Raw genomic sequence first — 20,095 nt, forward strand, 5'->3', positions numbered from 1 at the left:
TTGTCTGCTCTCGTTTTCTGCTTTTGCACTGAAATATTCATTCCTTACTCTACTGGGAAAGGCAGTCGGGTACAGGAGAGAAAGCAATAAATCTTACTTAGTGGGTTGTCAGTTTCTATCTGTAAATATAAAAACAAAAATAAGAAATGCTTAATTTGACAGAATTAGAAATGTTCAGAAAATTTCTTTGTCAATTGAAAAAAAATTAAAAAATAGTATTATTCGCTTTGGTGTTAAATTTTTACTTCTAGTTTCCTTCATATGGAGGACTTTTTAAAGCAGAATTCTGACAGTTGTTTAATTTATGATACTGTGCCATGTTATGCTCTTTTTTAATTAGACGTGCCTCATATACAATTCTAAGATATTTCTCGTTTCCTATGTTTTCTTTTCTTCCTGATTAGCAAAGCAATTAAATCTACAATGAGGTAATCTAACATTTTCAAAGGGATTTGTCATTCCAGCCAGAGGAAACATTTTTGTTTATCCAGAGGAGATAACATTCTTGCACTATAATTAAAGCCAGTGCTCACCAGATGACAGGTCTGGTCTTAGCCCTGCAGTTGCATCTTTACAGGCACATCCTCATTTCTCTGTGGGAATGCTATTTTCCCTAATAAGATTTGTTAATGGATGGGAGAGTCTGCAAGATCTGATTGATTGTGGCATTGGGTGTTCTAACATGAGCATTGCAGTTCTAGATGTATGATCTATTAGTTAGTTTATTCTCTCTTACTAAGAACAAAAATACTTATATGTATTTAAAAAATAATTGAGAATATGATGGGGTTTTTCCCTTGCTTGGTATGTTTGTTGCCTGTGGAACGAACAGACAGTAACTGTGTGCAGCAATGAGGTGGATTTTGTGTTTTGGTATTAGTTGTTCAAAGAATTGCTGGCTTGGAGTAACGGTGATGGTTGAAGTGACTTTTGTGTCTGTAAGGCACTCCAGGTTGGTAACTCAAAGGACAATGAAGGTGTTGCTTTATTAACCCTGAGCTCATTTTAACATTTCACAGCCTACTAATATAAACAGAGATTGTGATTGAAAATGTTGTAACTCTATTTTCTATATAATCTATATAATCTAACTTGCTTTAGTGCTAATATTGAGCAGGACTTCAGTGCTAATTTTGAATAGGGCTACAGAGGAATTCATACTAATTTCATGGAGGAGTCCATTTTACATGGTGAGAATCAGTATTATACCTTTTAAAAATGTTAGTAATGCTTTAGAGTTTAAAAAGAGAATTATCTTACATCCAAAGCCTGGCAAAAATTAGGTTAGAGGGAAATGCTTGAGAAAGTATTTCATATCCTGCCCAACTTTATAGTGTTACATACTGATCATTTCTGATCAGTATTTCTGACTGGTTTCAATGATCATTTTCTTTCCTGAATCACAATGCTTTACTCACAATAATTTTCTTTGTTATGTTAGGGCATCCAGCTGACTTAAATATCAGTGAATTTTTTAGTGGTTTTGCTACTTTTTAAGGGTAGTTGGAATACTTTCATCTGAATCCTCAGTTTAAAAGAAGGGATTGATGACAGTGTGGCTTACTCTGTGCATCACCTGATAAAGGGACTGCTGATGTCAGGTAAATAACTCCACACTCCCTTTTCTTTAAAGAGTATGCAGTCTAGATATGATAGAGCACTGGAGAAAGTGATGGAGACCTTGTGAGAGGTTTATAGACTTTTAGACTCGTAGGTAAATATTTAAACTAAATGTGGGGTGAAGGGTGGGTTCAGGCATGGGACGGTGAAAGCTTCTGCCAGGTCTGATCCAATTGGAATACTTCATGTAAGTAATCCTTCATTACTGCTGGCTCACCATTCGTGAGGAAAAGCCAGGAAAGGTTCTTGAGGCTCTAAAGATAACTACTGGAATGGGAAATTTACTGTAGATATTTTCCTTTATTATATAATATCTCTCATTTTTGTACTCTGTCATTTCTGCCTTTGCTTTGTGCTTCTCAGCACAGCTGTTACCATTTGTGCTTACCACAGTGCTGACTTTACTGAATGAAAATCAGGGCTTGGCAAAAATTTGAAATTCATGTCAGAAGTGGAGATAAGAGGTAGAAGTTTCTGTTGTTTATTTACTTCTATTATCAAAAAAAAAAAAAAAACCAAAAACTTGTCCTGTACAATATTTATTTCTTGTCCAATACTAGAAGTTTCTGCAAAAGAAAAATAGTGTGAATGTTGTGGATGGTGTACAATAATTGCAGCACCTGCTTTGCCTATTTTTTCTTTAACTGTTGCAAATTGAGAAATAAAGTGGTTCCTTTAATAATCTTTCCCCTTTTACCCTTACTGAAAGAGTATAATTTTACTGCATGAAGCTACTATTTATTGTGTTCAGTCATTCAGAGTGGTGTTGTATTCTTGTCTATACTGTTCTACTTAATAGATAGTGATTTGGCAGTCAGTTGTTCAGCCATGTTAAATTAGCCTTAGAGATAAAATTGGATAATGTCCATAGTTGACTTTTATTTTTAACTTTGGAAGGGGAAGGAAAATCACTAGCATACAGGAAAAGGTAGAGTTTTATACTGTACAGCAGGTTCTTCTACAGAAGTTCTGGGTCCTGGTGTGCCCATTCCTTAGGAGGATCATCATAGCCACTCTCCTGTCAATATTTCAATGTTTCAGGGCAGAGGTGCTAAACTAGGCTGATGAGCTGATCTCACGGTATATTGTGAAAGGCTGAGGGAGGTCTCTCTTGTGCTAAAAAACTAAAGGCTAGATTTGGCTTCAACAGACCAAGGTGGAAAATGTGGCTGTGTAGTGAAACGTGGGGAAAGCTTGTGTGGCTTACTGTCTCTTGCTCCTCCCAAGGAAATCTGCTGAGAGGTAATTGTTCTGCACCAACTGTTGTTGAGTGTTCCTCAGGGTTTTAACCCTTGGGGAGACTGAATTGTGTACTGGATGAAGATCACAAATCCATAACTAATTCTCATCAGAATGCACACAATTGGTAAACTGGGAAGTTAAAAATATCATGAATTATGAAGGGATTTCCAAGCAAATTGTTTTCCCTACTGCTTTGCTCCAAATTTCTCCCAGCACTCACATGCAATCCACTTGAGAAAATTTTCTGACTCCAGCCATAATTTGGCTTGAAATTACTTAGCACCCTCAAAATATCTTATACTATAATTCCTTATCTTGAGATATATATCATATGAAGAGACCTTGGACTGAGATAGTTTGGAGTTTCTTTATGGTAACATGATTATCCCAGAGTTTTATATTCACTCCTGATCACATATTTTCAATAGTAGAAAACCTTTATTCAATGTGGCTTTTAGGAACTGGGATTTTATGAATTGTATTTTATATGTGTGGAAAGAAACTTCTTCATTACCTTGTTTTGATCAGCAAATGTCTTTATGTATTCACGTATGCGTGGCTACACCACAGGATGCATTGGATGTACAAGCTGATTTCTAATACATAAATAAATATAAATTCATCATAAATATGTCTGAGAAGAAAAAATTAATTGAAAGGAACCATTATTAGAAAGAGAGAACAATGAAGGTGACTTTGCTATTTTGACTACTACATCTGGGATAATCCCTTTCAGTGTTGCGCAAGATCCCAGTGTAATTCCAAGGAAATAGGCCTTAAACATCATCATATTGAAATCACTAAATAGATTTCTATATTTAAGTTGGAACAATATTGCTTCTAATTAAAAACTCTCTTACTAGAGCACTCAGTTCTCAAAAAATCAGATTAGTGTAACCTGAGCTGAGCTGGCAGTTGAAGGAAAGCAAAATCCTCTTTGTTTCAGCTTTTCAACTCATAAAAAGTTCCTCTTGTTAAATTGTTTATCACTCTTGTGGGCATATGTTAAGCATTTGGGTTCCTTTTACTTCATGTTTTTAAAATGAAAGCTGAAACTCTTTAGATGCTAAATATCAGTTAAGTCTCAGTTGTCTGCAGGGGTATATTCTAATTTTTTGATTAATTGTGGCATTGACACTAGCTGGGCATAAGCCGGCTGAGTCCATAAAGACTGTAGTGCTGCAAAATTATTTTTTTATTCGGTGGCGTGGGGGAGTGTTTTTACCACAGATTGCCCGTGCAGCAGATTGGCAATACAGCAGGTACATGGTGATGCAGCCCCGGCTCCCACAGCCTGCTGAGCCGCTGTTAATAAACCTCACGGAAAGCAAAGGCGGCCTTTCTGCGTCTGTGTCCCCACTGCTCCAGCAGGAGGTGTTGCTCGGGGTAGGGAGCTGCCAGTGAGCAAGCCTGGACACAGCAGCGTGCCTGGCTCATGGTCCCCACCCTGAGCCTGGCGTATCTGACAGGGGAACCGGGAACGTGTAAGCTGCTCCGCGACATCCAGAGCAGGTCTGGCTGCACTCATGGCTCTGGTTTGGTGGGGTCATGCCAGAGGCTGGTTATCTGGGCATTGTCACTGTGTGATCCTGCTGTGTGAGTTCTCTTGTTACCAGTTGCAATGGAAAACAAGTCGTGCTGCTTTGTTCCTTTGACATCATTCTAAAAGAGCAGGAATGCTTCATTGTGCTGAGGTGGCTTGTACCATATGTTCAGTAATGGTATTATTTAAATTAATTTAGTTGGAGCACCAATGCATTTTCCAACACTTAGTTTCTTCTTAACTTTCAGGTTTTCCGAAAAAAGGCAGTGGAGCTTGGAGAGAAATTGCTACCTGCTTTCAACACTCCCACTGGGATACCTTGGGCATTGCTTAACATCAAGAGGTAAAACAACTGTTTCTTGGTGACTAGAACGTATAAAAATTATGTTGAACCCATCTTTACCACAGAATTATTACAATTGCTGTACAGTTTTTGTCTTTTTTGGTTCTACAATTTAAATTGGGAAATTTAAGTGGATACATGTTGTACACACAAGAATACACATAGAAATATATATTTGTTCATCTCACAACTGGCTGCGTTTTTGTCAGTTAACATGTTCATCACTGAGGTCCTTAATTGCTTTTACAGTTGTTTTAGGTAGGGTAAGAGCAAAAGGGCATGTGCTACTCTGAAAGGATAAGTTTTCTATCCACTTGATTTTTATCTGTTCTCAAATGCACCATCAGCACGTCCTTCATATTGAGAAACAAGAGTAGTAGTACCTGCTACAAGTGACTCACTGTTTTGTACCTTCTCCCAAGGAGTACTTTTGCTTTGGGTGGTTGTGGTTTGAAGGCAGCTGTGTGTTGCTGTAGGAGATGCATGCTTTCCTTAAATCACTCTTGCCTCGACATGTCAGCAATTCCTTGGTCCATCTCAGGACTGCTAGCTGTGATGCTGTGCTGGTAAAGAAAATTCTTTCTTTGCACTGTGTGGGGAAGAATATTGAAAGTTACACGTGTGGGGTGTATTTGCATATTTGTAAGGACACCTCAGCTTTCTTCATACTGCAAATAAACCCCAGCATCACTCATCACAAGAAAGTCAATCAGGAAGAATTTCACATGTGCACGTGTTGGTGGTGGTTTTTTTTGCGTGGTTCCCTCCTTGGCAGTCAGCATCTTTCACTGTTCTTGATCTGTGTTTATGAGCACACGTTTCCCCACAGTGGGACATACATTGACGTGTTGCTTGATTGGCTGTGTTTGCTTCAGGCTACACAGTAAACTGCTCAGAGGCAGTCCTGCAGAAACCCCTGGCATGTCGGTTCAGACAGGCTTTTCTTCCACCTTCCTTTCGAACAGCAGTGAGGTAGAAGGCAAAAAAAGTACGTCCGTGTGCAGGAGCAGGAGGGAATTAGCAAATCCTGAACTTTCTCATCATTGAAGGGGCTGATTAACTGCTACCTGGTGATGATTCTTGGACTGTGGTTAATTACATGCATGCTAATAATTTCTTCTCAACAGGCTTTAATGAGTTCTTCACAAGTTCAATAGCACAACAGCTTGAGGTGTGTTGGTTATTTGTTTGTAAGCTGTTAGAAAAACTTCTGAATACAAAATGCTAGCATATGTTTGAAATTGCAACACAACAGTACCTTGCTCTACATAGTATATGTAAATGTGTTTGAAGTATTCAGGCTAAAAATTTGTCTTTTATCTAAATCCCTGATTAACTACTAAATAAATCAATGGTTTTTTGCATATAGCTCAAATTGTGTGATAGGTCTTTTTGGTTTTATTCCTACCTTCTCACAACAACTGCTATAGGGCACTACAGATGTCAGCCACAAACACCGCAAGGTGGTAATGCTAAAGGGATTCGTTTCTTATCTGGCATAAAAGTGGAAGAGGATCTGTGCTGAAATAATTTCTTTTGCTGTGGCAGAAAAATTTACATTAAATGCTGGGTTCTTGGTTATTCATTCTGAATCCTTCCACATCTGCCTAGGTTTGACCTTCAGTAGATGACTCTTCCATAATACTGTGAGTAAACAAATATGCTGTCATCCAGGCTTAGGAAATGCTAAGCCACTGAAGCCTGCATATATTACAGAGCTAATACGCCTCATTTCTGATTAGTATTTTACTTGATTTTATTTTGATTTACGCTTCAAATTGGAAAACCCTCACAATAGATTATGGGTGTCAGTGGTTATTTTTAAATTACTATTTTTGGATTAACAGATGAGCTGGATATTTGTTTCACTGTGCAAATGTTCTTCACCAAATAGTTTGTTTTCTCTGCTCGTCCTGTATCATCATAGCCAGCCTTGTTCTCTGCTTGCATGCCCCTGTGTGTAAACACATATGTGCGCTTTTGTCTAATACATATGTGCTTACATACCAAAGGCTGAAGTCTTTTTGTTTTTATCTTCTCCATTGTTTTTCTTCATCTTGCTTCTTTCCTCACTGCTTCATGACTATAGGACACTTACTGTTTTATTTGTGGAACCCTAATTATCAAATATAATAAAAAGTTCATTGTGCTATTCTACAGCTAAAATTACTTGCCAATTCTTGAGTGTGTTTGCTTGTAAAATTTCCTTTGGTCTCGAAAGTACATTTTAAGTAATTAGATTGGTTGTTTGTACTGGGATTTCCTTTTCTTTCTTTCTAAAGTTTCAGTTGCATTTCCTTATTTCTGATGTTCTTGGTATTGCTCTGTATCTTCATCTGCAGCATCTGTTTTTCACTTCTGCTTGTACTGCAGGAATTTGAAGTTCCTTTTATTTAAGTAACCAGGCTTATATAGCACATACTGACTGTTCTGGCTAAAAATGCTGGTACAAAGAGAGGCTGCAGACAGAAAAGTGTTTAAAGCAGTAGTGAGTCAACAGACAGGTTTGAGTCTTATTCTTGGGAATAAGGAACGCAAGCTGGCAAAGCCACTTTTATTTATTTATTTGCTTACTTATTTATTTTCCTCCCTCACACAATCCTTTGTTTAGATACCTTGTCTTCAATACTTCTAAAACACCAACTATAAGAGTTTCTTGAAACACCACTCGTTCATGATCCTATATTTTTCTTCTCAGTGAGTTGTGATAATTGGGCTTCTCCATGCTAAGATTGTAATTTCCCTTTCTCTCTAAAAACATCAAGTAATTTATAACTGAACAATTGGAATGCTTCTGTCTTTCCATAATTTACCTTTCAGATTTATAGAAATAAAAAAACCTGAAATTATAACTTTCTTAGGGAGTTAAGTAAGCTTAACAAATACCCAGCCTTGCATCAAGTTTGCAGGATCAAGTAATCTTTTTAATGTATCTATTTATTTTTACCTCTGTAACTTAAAAGGGAAGCTGCTTAGGGCTTGTGTTTATGGGATGATGCCCAGCTGTGAAATACAGAGAAGAACCCAGACTGATGTTATTCTGTTGGATCGATCAGGAATTAAGATGCTGTGCGTTTTTTTTTTCTTTTATATGGAAATTGTGCCTTCATGACACTTTTCCCCCCTTTAAAAGCAAACCTGTATCTGGGTTCTAGTCACTATTTTTCCAATAAGACCACATTACTACTTGCTAATTAACATTCTTATGGGAAAGAATGTATTTTCCATAAAATGTTTGCTTTTTATACATTGACCAGTTGCATAGTTTTTGTAAGGTTATTTATTTTGTGTTTTGGGCTATGATGTAGCAATACTGTTAAGCATTAAGGTGCCTGCCTTTTTATGAAGAATCAGTGTAGCATATAACCTTTAAGTGCATCTGAAACTTTGAAAAATAGTTATGCCTTACCTTAATGAAGAAGTTTTCAACTGGAGTAAATACTATTTTTATTTCTGGAAAGAGAACAAATTGAAAATGGTATCTAAGTATCTAAGGCTATCACGGTATGCGAGGGGTATACCATGCCTGTTCCTCTGTCTCAGTGACAAAGCTGAATTATGTAAACATTTATAGCTACAGCAACCATGGGAAGTGCTGTATAAGAGGAAAAGCTTTGAGGGGTGGTTGGAGTGGGTCAGAGCAAAGAAGCTTAACAGAAACTAAAAAGGAGAAGTTTGAAATATGTGATTAATTTTTATTGAAATCAAACCCCAGGGTGTGGTAAGATTTATTCAACATAAATGTAAAATGCTTACTGTGCCTGATGTCAGCTCAGGGTTCTTTGCCTTTCACACATTAACATTGATTGTACATTAAAAGCAGACCTAAGTTGAATTCAATATAACATATTTTTTGAAGTGAGACAGCAGAGGCCTTGCTAAATTGTTTACACGAAGTAGTTACTCATTTGTAGGTAACTGAGTTTGGAAGTGACAAAGCTGCAATATGTACCACTGGGATGTTGTCAGCATGATTTTTAACAAGGTCCCCTTTTGACTTTATTATTATTGTTGTTGTTGTTATATTAATTGTTAATAATAATAATAAATAAAATACTGCATTTTGTACAGGATATTTAAGTTGGGCCACGGGCTTTTCCAGGCGTCACAGTTTTCAAAGTTTGAACAAAAGTTTATTGGAGCTACTGGGCCCTTGTAGCTGCTGTGTGGATTCAGTACAAGATACACTCATAGCTTCAAAAAGAGCTTTTTGTCTCACATCACTAGGAAAAAAAGAAAATAGCAAGAAAAAGTACACCCATAGTTTTTTATTTTGAATTAATTTTTACCACCAGCTAAGATTCCTGTTCCATGACAGTAGTGCCAAGTAGGATGGTTCTCCCCACCATCTTTGGCTTGCCTTGGAGAGCTGTTTTGGTGAGGGCTTTTATGGTAAAATGCCACAGCATTTGCCAGGATGACACAGACACAGGTGATGTTCTCTTATGGAGCACTCATTTTGATACTTCACACTATCAGGTACTTCTTCTGGTACTTCAGACTACCAGCAGTGGTTTAGGCTGTAGACATTTAAAGGAGCTTCTTTCTCAGCACCTTCCAGCTAAGTGGAAATGTGGTCAATAAACCAAGCACTGAGGTATGAAATGTTGGTCTTCAGACAACAGAACTTGCTAGAAAATATCTTAAAGTTTCAGAGTAATTCCCAAATTCAAAATGTGTTTGAGGTCTCATGTACCAACAATACTTGAGGTCTTCAAAATATCTTTAGTGTGCTACCTCGTTAGAAAAACTCTGGTATTCCTAAGGAAAGATTTTAGCATATAACAGAATGGTTCTCTTTGAGTTCTGGGACATTTTCCAAAACATAATCAATGCACTTAGGAGTATATACCTTTATAGTTTGTAGAGGAATCTTAAAAGTTTGAAAATGTACCAAAGAAGGGATCCAATCATGTAAATTCAGTAAACCTTTTTGGACAGCTTAATTCTCCCACTTAGATTGTCACAAAATACTTGAAATGTGATTGTTGCATTATTTTGCAAAATTTGTTGCAAGTTGCTTGTATGATACTATATTCTTTAAAATAATTAACAGTTCATGCTTTTACTTGTCCTAGTGATACAACAAGCCATTTCTTGCAGAGATTCAATCAGGAGGGATAATTTAATTTTTCTGGTTTGCACTGTTAACTCCAGTGTCTAAATTAAATTAAAAAAAAAAAAAAAAGACTAAGACTATAGGGTTAAATAAAGGTTTATTCTTCAAATTTGACTGTCTTTAGCAAAAATAAACCTGTTTTTTAAAGCAAGTTTAGAGAGGAAAAACTGCGTAATTTGTTATTGTAGGACCATGCAGAAGTTGTGTTTAGATGAAATCTTGAAATCTGTAATTTTATCCCTTCTGTGTAATTTTGGCATAATGTTAGAGGAAGAAATCAAAAATACGTAAGGAAAAAAGCTAAAGGTAGCAGACATGGTTTATAAAGGCTTTTTGTGTGTGGTTTTGGCAAATGGCTCCACTAATGTAATAGAGTGATAATAATAACAAAAAGGATTTGGATATTGAGTTAAACACTGAGATTTCCCCCGTAGAAAAAACAACCAATTGAAAGCAGACTTTTGCCTTCAGGCATTTGGATCGTGGTGTGGATTTGTATTAGCACTGGATGCAAAGAGCTAAATCCTAGCTGAACTTTACCTCTCTAAAAATTATTTGTCTGGTGTCAAGCATATGTTTGGACACAGAATGATCTACCGTCTAGAGATACTGATCTCTTTCCGTTGTCTGAAGAAGACCGTACACAAGTAATTGATAGAATTAACATCTTGAGTTGAAATTAATTCCATCCTAATTTATAAGTAACTAGTGACAAGAATGATTTCAGCGAAGGGTACATTTTTCAGCACAGACATTTCAGTTAATTGTATGATTCATAAACAAGTTTACATTTCTTGAGTCAGTATTGAATGCAAAAAAACCTGGAAAAATAGTTTTGTGTTTGGGGTATTTTGATATCACCACGTTATATGTCATCTGCTAAAAAATTTCATTGTTTTAGGACTTGTTAGAACACTAAAGTTAAAAGATTCCTTGCCATATCTTTGCCTCATCTGAAATGAGTAGCCAGCATTGCATAGTGCTTTATCATAGAATCGTAAAATCAGCTGGGTTGGAAGGGACCTTTATATTCAATAGTCAGTATATTTGACCTGTGGTGATGTCTGATTTGCCATTAGGCAATGTAAAAAAAAGTCTCATTTATAATAATATCATAAAAATTCCATGAGAAAGTTCAAGGAACATAGCTGTTTGGCAAGGAAGAAAAAGAACCAAGAAAAAATGTTATTTTTATGATAGCCCTTAATGATAGACTGTATTACTCAAATACCATTTTCAATTCAATATTGTAATGCAGAATTTGTGTGGGAGGCTGCCCTCTGGCAATAACACAGGAAGGATTTGGGACCTATTATTACTATTGCAAAATATCTTTCTCAGTTGAAGTACCTTCTTTATAGGCAAAAGAAAGAGATTCTAGTCCCAAATTCTAAGTTTAAATACTAAGTCTTTCCCACAGTTTATTAGTGCAATGTGAAATGAATATAAATACTTACAAGTTCATAATTATCATACTGTTTATCTGTGTAAAATCCTGTGTGAGTATTAGTAATGTGATTCCTCAGTATAAAATCTACAATTGCAATCACTTTATAGATCTCTGTGGTGCTAACAATAGGTAATGTTCTTTTAAAAAACAAAACAAACCTTGTGCCAAACAGCCCCACAGAAGCCAACTGGTTAGAGCAGGAGGCTCTAGGTCTTCACTTCTTAGGTCTTGCCCCTCTCCTCAGCAGACAGTCTTCAGGGTATGAAAGCCTTCCGCAGCTATCATAACATTTTGTCTTGGTGGTTTAAAAAAATGGGAAATGGCTTTTGTGTGTGTGTGTTATTTGTGAAGAAGATATTAATGTTTCTGCTCTGGAAACAGGGAGGGATTTGAGTTAGGATAGGCAAGTTGAAATATTTTGTGTTTTGCTCTAGAAATCAGGATAGGAAGTTCACCCGAGTCACCTATATACCAATAGATGGCAAGTACCAAGCAGGTATGGCAAATTTTCTGCTAGTCTGGTTGTAAATTAACCAGTCCCTCATCGAAATGCAATGACATAAGGTGGGAAAGTTGCATCAGGTCCTCAATTTGCTTCCTGAGAGTTAAAACCATTCTTGCTCCCCAAAGAAATCTGCCTGCAAGATTTTGAAATTGCAAGTATTGAAAATAGAATTTTATAAATTAGTATATGGATGTTGGTGTTGCTTGTACTCTTGCTTTAGCTGGATAACTGCTGTTATCACCTTAGGATACTTAGGAGTTATTTGTATGCCATATGTAAGGATTGATAGACACACAGGTAACCCCAGACACTAGGCTGTGGCAAAAGTTTTGAAGAAAATTAATTTTAACTGCTGAGAACACTGCAATTTATCTAAGTGATAGATATAGTTGGCCAAGAAGGCGAAAACAGAAACCGGTTTTGGTATTGTTTAGCACCTTTTGCATGTGCAGTAAAAGCCCAGGCTGTATTCTCCTGCTGTGCTTTATGGGCTGCCTGGACCCCCTGCAGGAGCCTCTGGGCATGTCTGTGAGAATTTTATCACTTGTAGCAAGGGAGTTATCTCTCAGCAGACAGAAAGAGAACATACACAGCATCCTGCATTAGAACAAATTCCTTCCCACATAAAGCTTTTCCCTGCCAGCAAACATTTCCTTGAGAAGGGTGCTGACCTCTCCCTCCTCACTGTCTCTTCCAAAGATCTCTAGCACCTGGACCATAGCTTCTCGTTTCCTAGGAGTTGCAAGGGAACACTTAGCACTGAATTGCCAAACATATTGGAGTTGTTTGTAAAGATGTGCAGGTTGAGGCTCAGTTCAGATGAAACATGTTTGTATGAGACACCAGCACAGCAGGAACAAGTTCCCACTACAGTGAGACACACTGCAAAGGCACTATGAAGCAACTTGAGGAGCAGTTATCCTTCCTTCCCTGAAATCAAGTATCCAATGCCTACTGAGCTGCTTCTCTTGGCCCTATTGACTGTGCTGGGAACACCAGCACCTGAGTTTAGGCAAAGTAATCTTTGCACTGGTTGAAGGTCATTTCCCTTTCAATTGCTTGTATCATGTATGTCCTAATTTTAATCTTTACAGATTAATCTGTACAGATAAAAATTATAATAAATTATAATATAAGAGTAAATTATAATCTTATCATAGACAAAATGTAACTGTTGGAAGAGGCTTCCTTCAGAGGGAAGGGAATCAATTCCTACGATTTCAGGTTTCATTAAATAAATAAAATGAGCACAACTACTTTTCAGTCACTTCCACCACAATTCAAGTAATTTCAGGAAAACACATCACCTGAAAATGATAGTTGTTGTTAGGATTGTTCCACCTAAGAATTTTCTAACTGGCAAATTATAAAGGCATTTACAAATTGTTCACTTTATGTATTTGATACAATGTATGTACATTTACAGGACTCTGCCTGCAAGAAGGGGAGAGGGGTCATTTACAGTGTGCTTTGCCTGTGTATTTTAGCCAAAATTACTGTCTAAATTCTCAGATTGAGCAGGTCATTCTTAAAAATAATAATTTCAAAATTTAAAAGTATGTCTTTATGATCTACATTAGTAGCTAAAAACACTGTACTTTGAGTAAATTGTTGCTATAAAGGTTCAGCATTACAGGACTGGAGAAACAAGGTTTTCCTTTAGTATTGAAATAAGGACTGTTTTAGATTCTAAAATAAGCAGTAGTTTAAGTAGCTGATGTTTGTAGTTACTCTGTATTCTTACTGTCCTAAAATGATGAGCGTGAACAAGTGTTGTTAACTACAGTTTTTCAGAAATCATTACTAAGAACAGATTCTGCTCATATCTTCACAGAATACTGCATTTTTTCCTCACTTAAAAAAAGCAATTCCCTGCAATACTTCTTGAAGTACATCTTTTATTACAGAAAAACACATAGATTTATGTATGTATTGGTAAATCTTTATTCATCATTTTATGGTTTCTTGTTACTGCTGACATGAGAGGCCTTCTCCATAACTTCCTCTAAACCATAACCTTGCAGCTGGACAGCTGAAACCCTGCCTGTAACTGATACAATTCCAATGCATCATGTTTATCACAAATAATAGTTTTACTTGTCTAAATTTTCAACTTCTCTTTATAGCACTTCATAATCCTATTAATACTGTGAAACTTGAATTTTGTATTTTTCAGTTTCATAGTGCCAATGCTAATGGGGGTGTGTTTTGCGTTTTTTAAGCTGACTAGTCATAACTGCTTATGACATCTTTTGTTCTTCTGAAAGTCATGGCATATCCATTTTCATGGATATGTTGGATACTCTTGCAGTACAGTTTCCCATTTAATTTTTAGATTGGCCTTATAGTAACAAATCAGCATAAAATAGGGGTTTTTTTCCCCTAGAAATCAGTCTATTATATCAGAATAATAACATTCACGCAGATTTAATTTTTGCCTTGGATTTTAACAGAAACAAAAGTTTGTTATTTGTTAATTGTTTAGTTATGTTTAGCATTAGGTGAGAACTGCGGAGTTTGCTTTCTTTTCAGAAATCTTAAAATAGTGGAAGGATTATTTTCTTCCTTGTTTCCATAATTGCTGATCATAACTTGGACTTTCTCAGCTTTATGACTAGTTTATGTGTTGGGATATATACACACTTCATGGCCAGCTGAATAAAGACCACATAATTGTTTTTAAACAATAACCTCAGCATTAAATGGTACCTGTAGTGCTGTGCTTGTTACTTTTAGTTATCTAGGTGGTGATAAATGTAACAAAATGGTTTTAGGTTGGAAAACAGCTACACTGTTTCTCATCGTGTCTCTGAAACATCCAGACCTTAATTGAATGCTTAATCTACTTGCAAGTTTTTATTACGATTCTGAGATCATCCAGTGCCTTTTAGTGGTGTGTTTTCTGTAAATCAAAACTATTGCAATCTGTCTTTGATCCTGCTCTACTTTATGTATTTTCTAATCCTGCTACTCCTCTTCCATGCTTGCTACCCTCTTCTAATCCATAGTTATTTTGGAGGAGAAGCACAGCAGTGATCATTTTCAGCCCTGGTAGAAGTTTTCTCTACTGTGATTCTGTGATTTTTGCCCCACATAAGAAGTATCTGAATCCTGGATGCATCGTGTTTTCCCGATCCATGGGTTGCTTCTCTGAGTCTTTTTTCAAATTTTTCATTTTCATAGCTTGTGAAAATTAATATTTGAGAACTGTACTGGGTATTGTCCCACGTATGTCTTCTGCGACTTCTGAGCTGACTGCTTTTCAGTTTCTTCCCTTCCTCTCTTCCATCCCTCCTTCCATCCTTCCTTCCTTACCTCCTTCTGTCCTTCTGTCCCTCACGTTCTTGAGGTCATCTAGTTGATCTGGTTCTCTGCCCCTCTGCAGTACCCCAAACAGGGCATATGCTAGAGATGCTGCTTTAAGGTATGATGCTTTACGGAAGAGTTGATCCATAAATGCTACTTCTCCTAGAGTATTATCATCTACTACATTGTTCATCAAGGTCTTAAATATATTGAAGTACTTAAATATTCTGGAAAGAGTGATAATCAAGTTTATGTGTATTTTGGTATACACCCTGGGGTAGACGAGGGCTGTGTGTGTATACATCAACACACACGTATAGATGTTTTATATATATAAAAAACATATTTATAACACTTAACAGTGTAAGGCAAATTAAGCTTCTTTAGGGAGGTTTGGGAGAAGAGATATATAACAAAAGACTTATGCTTGGCTTTGCTACTGAAGGCTATATATTCTTTTAAAATCCTTTATCTCCAGTCTTTCACAAATACAGAATTACTTGTTCTTTACCATATCCTGGAAGATTTTAGAAACAGTAAAAAGCCACAAACACCCAAACTAAAAATATTTTCAGTCTTCATTTGTTACTGACATTCACTCTTCCCATTCCGACACCTAAGCTTGACCATATGAAGACTTCTATTAGATCAAAATAGAATAGATTAGCACTCTTTGGAAGCCATGATGTCATAATTCTTATGTTTCTATACTCATTCTTATCGTTTACAAAGGAAGGGAAGTGAGGAGAGAAAAAAAAATTTAAACAGTAATGAGGCTGGAGAAATTAAACAGCTTTCGGGCATAATGGAAAATGAAAAAAAGGTGCATTGATTTTACTTATTTCTCCTTTCTTCACATGACAGCCCTTGAATAAACCTTTCCATCTTATAAAATCACCTTTTTATACTAATGCAGATATGAACACAGAAAAATGTATGCTGCTTGAATGCTGCATTAATTATCTTGGCTGTATTTGTAACTAAATGCTCCTGATGAGAGCTGTGATGTACTTTTGTCTGTATCTCTGTAAAGTTGTTTTCATATATTAGTTCTTTAAATGTCTTGCACTGTGTGCTCTGGAAAGGCCAGACAAGTATGAAGCACTTTTGGTGGTTTCTAATGACAAAGTCAGCTGATGAAGAAATTTTAAAAGTCTCAGCAGTGAAGGCTTTCAAAAATGCAACTATGAGTAAACCCTTTTTTCCAGTTCAAAATATTTTGAAATATACTAGCCACTTCAAATTTGGTAATTAAGAAGATTCTTTAAAAATTCATTTTTAAGCTTATGTAGTTTTTCTGCTAATTATACTAAGTCAAATTACAATTTATAATTTATTTGCCTTATTACAACACTTCATTAAAATGTCAGAAGATAAGAGTTTCTAGGCAGAGTATTACCCCAAGAACTATGCATGTGGTGTTTTTTGCATGTAGAAATAGCTATGGCAGTTCTGTTCTGCAGCATGAATTAACAAAGATTGATTGCAATCTGTTTTTATTAACTCAAGGAAGAAAAGCAGTGTAGTGATATTAAGAAAATTAATTATAACTTTCTAATCGGGTAATTAATGTGCAGCTGGGCATGAGTGCAGTTAGTGCAATTCAGTAATTTGGCAGTCCTGACAAATTATCATCGTCCATTTTAAGGTAGACAACTGTTCTTTAATATTAGCTCAGATTTTTATAATCTTTACCATTTCAGAACAGTTTTAACAACTTATATATTATATAGGGCCTTTTACCATAATAACGTGTGCTGAAGTTCAGTTGTATCTTTCAGAATTGGGGTTCAGTTGTATTTTTTAGAATCCCCTTTTACTCTTTTCCAGTGTTGTACCGAAGTTTCTTCTGAAGCAGTTGTATAAAACAGTAATTACTGGTAATTGACCTGCATATGTTGAATCATCTTAAAATGCTACCGAGGATTTAATGTATCCTGTAAATTGAGATTATTCCAATTAAATAGAGTTCTTAGGATAATCACTTTCAAAACTAATCAAGTAATATAATAGTGTTACTAAAACTCTTATTGACTTAATTTTGACAAATTAATAAATTTAACTAATGCAGTTACTGTAATGGTCATACTAGTTTGCATTTTTCATAACCTGTCCCTAAATGCTTTTCAGAAACGCAGTAGAAATTACCTTGGTGTATTTAATTAGCATGACAAGGTGACTTGAGGGGTGGGGGAGAGAGTATTTGTGCCCTTTTTGCCTTCTTTTTGAGGCATGAAGGTTATTGTGGATCACCCCACGCTCAGTGCCTCTAGTCTAGTAGGAAATCAAATGGTACTGAACAAAAACTACAACTCAGATCCTAGCAGTGGAATTGATAATAGAAAATGCTCTTTAGCAGACTGCCTGGTTTTGCTACTATCAAATCTAATCTGCTAAAATATTCGGGTGGACAAAGTATTGTAATCTTTTCAATAAGGTTTATATTTAGTCTTATTTTTAACAATTGAAGAGGAAAAAGCACAAAACATCTGTAGATCAAATGCCGAAAACTGTCTAAAACCATTCATTATCCTTATATTGTCAGTGAACAGATAGTTAAAACAACCTGCTTTATTTACATAAGACTTGTGGGGAGTTTGCTTGTCTTGTTTTAGGGATTTTGTTGTTGCTGTTTAAGTTTTCATTAAGAATGCATTAGAGAAGGTGTTCTAGGAGACCAAAATCCATGAGTTTTCAGTCCAGTGAATCTGTCCTTTCAGTTGTTTTGTGACACAATTTCAACAAAAGAAAAGATGGACAGCATTTTCCAGAACAGCTTCTTGCCTTGTACTTAAAACATTCTCCAGGAATTTAACAGTCATGGGTTTGAAACTTTTCAGCTGGAGGAGAATTAGACTGAGGTTTTTTACTTCTCAGACATGTGGTTCAGCTCCCTTGGTTCTTTCTTCTTTTAAAAGAAAGCATTAGCTAGAGTTTAAATCAGTCTGATCTCGCTCATAGGTGAATGGTGGGTATATTATGCCTAAGGGCTTTTGAATAATTAAGATCAAGGAATCAATATGAGTGTCTTCATTAACAGGTTAGTTCAGCTCAGGAGATGAACTTCTGAAGTCTTTCTCCCAGTCTTTCCTCTTGCTGTGTTGTGGTTTATGGGATAAACATGAAAGTACCTAAAAGTGGATATTTGCTTGACACCATTGACCTGCTTGTTCTCAGAACATGTCGGGGTCACAAACTTGGTCTTAGATAGCTAAGCAAAGCAAAGCCTTCTATGTCTTTTGATCCAGCTTTTTGATCTGAGCAAAGCCAGACAAATCAAAGATTTTGAGCAGAAATGAAAAGATTTGACTGTTCACTAATAATTAGACATTTGATAACTATTTTCTTTGCAGTTACCACTGTAACACAATTTTCGTGAGCATTTCCAGTAATAAAGCTCGGTTTGCACATGGCAAAATAAGAGTAGTTACATGACATGCAGCTGGTTGGAGAAAGATTTTTTTAAAGTGTCTTATGTATTCTTTGAAGTCATTCTGTGGTAGATTAGGCACTCCAGTACTGTAAATCAGTTTGATCACACTGTAACTTTCAGTTAGATCAGCTGGACTTTTTTTTGTGTTTTCATGTACTACAAGATATTATTACTGACAAAGAGTACACATTAAAGAATTAGGTTGTAGATATGCAGGATAAAATATAACCTTAAATGATATCCAGTGCTGTAACTCATTCAGCTGTGCTAATAAAATGGATGGTTGTAGAACTGACATGAGTAGTAAAGACCAAGAGTTCCTCCAAAACCAAATTCAGTCATGTATGTGAGTGCCTCAGGGCTTGTTGTAGCTATCTGAGGTTTTTCCTTTTAGCATTAAAAGGTATGGAATGTAAACCGCACAATTTTTCTGTCCAGTTTAGAGAGATAGTTTGACTTTTAATGTATTCTTTTTTTTTTTCTTTTTAAGGAAAACTTTTAGCTTTTTTTTTTAATCTCTTGATTGCTGATGAATTGCATATACATATAACTTTGAAAACTGATCCCTTGTCATATCTTTGAGTTTCTATTATGATGGCGAACATGATATTCACCTTGAGAAAGAAACTGTAAAAGAAGATACTAAAGTCTTCCATCAGGAGAAACACAGATTACCAAAGAATCTCTTTCTGCTGTTTTCTCTATGCTGTTTTGCAGTGAGTTGATGCTAAAAATCCTGTATGCTTTCAAAATAACTGTTTGTCATTATCATATCAATGTTACGGCTCAGTGAGCATTTGATGTAAGTGTTCCTTTTGCTGTTGGAGCCTGCCAGTGTTAGGGTGATTATTCGATGCTGTATAGGCTGACTGTGCTGTTTTTTCCCCTAATATTGCCATATAATTTGGAATTACTATAGCAGAGATCTAATGCCTGGCAAATCAACCTTAAGAATGAATAACCCAGTAAGCAATACCTTCATGATCATGTTCTGCTCTGGCAGACCTTTAACTCATTACAGACTGAATTTTTTAAGGGCAGGGAAGAGTAACAGCTCACTAGCATGTCTTTATGTTGCAGAAAGCACTCAACCTGACTTCTTAGTCCAGTGGGCTGGTGTGCACTCTTATCTAAGTGTTGAGTTAGGTGGATGCACCTAGCCAACATCCAAAATAAATTGGGTTCTCGCTTTAATCTCACATTAAAATCTGAGTGTCATTGTTTTTCCTTCTTTTCAATGAGCAGACCTTGCTCATTGTAGTACATCATAACCTAACAGAGTAGACTTGGCTTAGAGGATATGGTATAACTGAGTGTAATTTTAAAAGACTTACCAGAATAGTCTGTTGCTCTGTATTAGACAATCTGCTGCTCACCAACAAGCAGTAATAAAACCCCAGCAGTAAATGCCATAGATACATGGATGTCGCTGTAGGAATCCATATAGCAGAGAGTAAAGACAAAATGAGACTTGTATAATGATGAGGTAGTTTGAGACCTATTGAGAAGGAAATAAAAAGAGGCTAGCAAGAAA

General features: G+C 36.2%; 1 protein-coding gene across 1 annotated transcript in view; it reads left to right on the forward strand.

Moving 5' to 3' along the window:
* MAN1A1 (mannosidase alpha class 1A member 1) overlaps window positions 1-20,095 on the forward strand; it is a 145,613-nt gene that overhangs the window by 77,030 nt on the left and 48,488 nt on the right. Inside the window, 1 exon segment of the mRNA XM_032682664.1 lies at window positions 4,654-4,748. Within this exon segment, the coding sequence (XP_032538555.1) occupies window positions 4,654-4,748 (95 nt within the window).

The sequence above is a fragment of the Chiroxiphia lanceolata genome, chromosome 3 (assembly GCF_009829145.1).
Source record: "Chiroxiphia lanceolata isolate bChiLan1 chromosome 3, bChiLan1.pri, whole genome shotgun sequence".
Lineage (NCBI taxonomy): Eukaryota > Metazoa > Chordata > Aves > Passeriformes > Pipridae > Chiroxiphia > Chiroxiphia lanceolata.